This window comes from Dendrobium catenatum, unplaced genomic scaffold (assembly GCF_001605985.2).
Source record: "Dendrobium catenatum unplaced genomic scaffold, ASM160598v2 fragScaff_scaffold_1557, whole genome shotgun sequence".
NCBI lineage: Eukaryota > Viridiplantae > Streptophyta > Magnoliopsida > Asparagales > Orchidaceae > Dendrobium > Dendrobium catenatum.
Window position 1 is genome coordinate 2029480 of NW_021320019.1, and position 3893 is coordinate 2033372.

The window sequence follows — 3893 nt, forward strand, 5'->3', positions numbered from 1 at the left end:
TTTTCAGATAATTTCATTTGGGATGCCACTCAAATATAGAGGGAGAGATTAAGAAAAGCAAAAGTAACAGTCAAAAGATAGCTCAAGAAGACCATGAACCCATAAAGCATACAATTCAGTCAATCAATACATGATAATAGAGCTTTATACCAAATTGCTAGAGCTTTTGTTTGCATGACTAGGAAGAAAAAAACTCATTATTTATGAACGAGATCTCTTTCTTTTCCAAGTGGAACTTCTACATCTTATCAGTTTCCCCAGCTCCCCACTTCTAAGCCATTGCCTGCAGTAGTTACATTGGGAGAATCTTAAAGAAGAAGAAAACATAAGCAATTGCATGGCTATTTCACAAGCATAAAGCCCACCCTAGCAAAATTACTAACAATTTTAAACGAATAACTAAACTGGAAAATTGTAAATCTCCAGCAATAATCAGTTCAAACCAGAAAAATTCAAATGCCTTAACACCCCACCTGTTATCGAAATGTTTGTTTGAAGGAAGTTACCCATACTAAATACTCATAAATAAGCATTTCCGGAAGGGGGGAAAAACATTAGTGAATCTATACTTTTGGATCAAGATTGTCAATTTCATTCTTGCTTTCACAGAATAACTTTGCAGTGCAAAGATCAAACCACAAATTATATCTTAAGAAAAACAACCTGTTAGAAATGTTCACCGTCCAATCAGATGTCCCAAGCAACCAAAAACTAATTCTACAGTGCACAAGCATAAGATCTGTCAACGAATGATCTCAAATCAATATTGAACTAAAGTCTAAACATTAACTGTATGTTCTTTTTTTTAATCATATTCGAATTTTCTATCTCTACTATAAAGGTCAAAGGCAATACTATTACATGTTATATATATTTTTTAATTTTTATTTATTTATTTATTTATTTATTTATTTATAATTTTTTTATACTATTACATGTTATATGCCGTTAGAATAATGCATATTTAGGAATCTAAGCCTAGCCTTAAATTGATATACCGAATATGGCATTTGAGTGTAATACAATCAAATCATTACCAATTTGATACAACAACAACATAAAACCTTTATCCCACTACGTGGGATCGGCTACATGAATCCTTTTTTTCCATTCTATTCGGTTAAGAGTCAAATTTTCATTTAAATTTAAAAAAAAAAGATAATTTTTAATATTTTCTAGCCAAGGCTTTTTAGGTCTACCTCTACCTTTCTTAACATAGGCCAAATCCAATATATCTACTTTTTTAATCTGGCCATCAGAAGGCCGATGTTTTATGTGTCTAAATCATCTAAGTCGACTCTCTGTAATCTTATCTGTCAGTAGAGCTATTTATATTTTTGCTATGAATTTTGATATTTGGGTGAAAATTTGATAAATAGAGGTAGTTGGCGTTAGTTTTGTAACTAGCCAAATTTTGGGTGGTATTTATGAAACTGCCCCTAACAATAGTGAGAATTGCTTACATGCCATCAAATTTTTGCATATTTAGAAATCTAACACCGGTATAAGAAATGAATCACCGAACCTATATATTTGCGTGTGCTGCAACCAAATCATTATGAATTTGACAAGCAATAATTATGAGGTTAGAATTTTGTCGAAATTTTAACATTTGAGTGAGGGATTTGAGAATGGATTTTGGAGGGCTTTAGTGATGTAAATAGCAAGCTTTTAATGGAATGTATAAAAATGCCACCTAAAAAAACATTCTATATTCTATAACAATATAAAATGCTGCCAATTGAAATGTCAATACAACATTATAGTTAGAGACAAGATGGACATCATATAATTGCTATTAAGATCTGATAGGAATGGATGGGATTAGTTTTCATTAATTTCCTCAAGTTTACAACCACTAAGTTCTGATTTCCCTTACTCATTCACTCAATGGTTTTTGATATGTCACATAGTCATATTTCCTTAAGTTAAACGAAAAAGGAGAAAGGCATTCAGACTCTGTTTCGTTTCAAGGAATTGAAAGCGGAGAAGAAAAGGAAATGGAAATGAAATTGATATATAAATTGAATTGAAATTAATTCTCACCCACTTGTTTGGTCGAGGAGAAATTGAGCGAAAATTCGGTTGATGAGGAATTAATTTTTTATTTCTTTTGAGAGGGGGATATGCCAATCACAACCAACAAAACCGAACGGATTTTCTTCCAGATTTCTACGAATTTTAGGTAGGAAATTGTCAGGGAAAATAATGCATTTGTTAAAGCTTTCAAAATAAATTTAATTATCTATTAATTACATTAAAATAACACATAATATAAAATTGTTAAGTAAAATAAATTTGCATTCATTCAATTCTTTCAAATCAAGCATACCTTCCCAGAACTACAGTCATGCTGGACCATACAAAAATTTTTGACAATTCAAACAGTTGCGCAACTGTACTAAGAAAAAAAAACCTTCAAAAGCAGAATCTCACCGTCAGGATCAAAGAAGAAGACCTGTCTGGTCTTCCCATCCGGCTGCGTCTTCTCAAAGTTCTTAATCCCTCTTTCCTAAAACAAAACCAATACGCGTTAAACACAATTCGGCAAGCCATGCCTTCAATTCAATCAAGTCACTAAGTTCGGATTGGAAAAGAAAACCTTGCCTTGAGAGATTGGACGAATTCGTCGTAATTAGAGACGCCGAAGGAGATATGGTGACCGCGAGGGAGTCCTCTCGGATCGGCGACGGCGCCTTCTGGCGGTGAGCCATGGGGCCCCTCTGGAAGTCTTGACTGCGGGTCGCGCTCGATTAGATGAAGGGAAAGGTTCGGAGAGAGGCGGAGCCAGATCACGTCAAAGTCTCCGAAGTTGGGCGTTTCGATCCTTTCGAAACCTAGCACCTACAGAGCATAGAGAAAGACAGTGAAAGAGAGGAAATGGGATGTATAAGAGGGGAGGGGCCGGGGTGCTACCTCTTCATAGAAAGCAGCTAGGCGTTTGACGTTTGGAGATTCGCGGGCGATATGGTTGAGCTTGAGTCCGGCGGCCGCCATGGAAGCGAAGAGGCGGAGGAATGGAGGAGTGAGCGGTGTGGATGTGGACCTTTTTGGATTATTTATGAGGATATATGTGGTGTCGTGGACAGCAGGACACGCGTGGGCTTAGAGGCGCTCATGTGCGTGAGCTGGTTTTGGATTTTCTTTGGCCTGATAAGCGGTTTAGGCGTGGGTCCCTTTTTTTTTTTTTTATAAATCTTCTTCATAATTTTGTTTGGCTTTTAATTTTTTTAGTTTTTATGGAAAACTCAAAAAAGTTTATTTTTTATAATTATATTCATTAAAATATTATGATTTTTAAAAATGTATTGTATGAATTAAAAATATATATATATATATATTCATAACACTCTTCCCAACTTATTTTTTTTAAATAATTATTTAGTTTTTCTATAAAAAAATGGATGTCGACTCTAATAGACCTTTAATTTATTGTTATTATTAATGAATCTAGAGATATTAAAGTTTTAAAATTAAATTTGGCACTGTGAGTTTTGATTTCATCAAACTTATAGTCAAATTGAATTTCTTTACGAGGCGAATCTAATGACACAAACATGATGTCATCCAAGCTCAAAAGAGCAGAAAATCAAGAGCTAAAAACATAACTGAAAATTTCAAAATATGAATTGAATGATCATATTATCTTCAAATTGACATGCTCATAGTTGAATTGAGCAGCTCAACGTGATAAATCCAATGACCCTAAGATAGCTTTATTATAATAACATTAAGACACATAAATATTAAATGAATGTTTTATGATCAAGAGAATCAAAATAGATTATTCGATGATATTTTGGATTTTCTTCATATTTAAGGGCATGCTACTCCAAAAAATATTTGCTCTCACTCCTTAAGGTGAAGTGCTTCATGGATGAGCTTGGAGTTGG

At 33.9% G+C, this 3893-nt stretch overlaps 1 protein-coding gene across 1 annotated transcript; it reads right to left on the reverse strand.

Annotated features, from left to right (window-relative positions):
- LOC110093840 lies at positions 1-3077 on the reverse strand. The gene is made up of 4 exons (XM_020818853.2): positions 2917-3077; positions 2608-2844; positions 2437-2512; positions 1-283 (listed from the first exon to the last, which is right to left on the reverse strand). Exons 1-4 carry the CDS (start codon positions 2995-2997, stop codon positions 249-251), a joined length of 429 nt encoding a protein of 142 aa, XP_020674512.1. The 5' UTR covers positions 2998-3077; the 3' UTR covers positions 1-248.
- Positions 3078-3893: the final 816 nt, after the last annotated feature.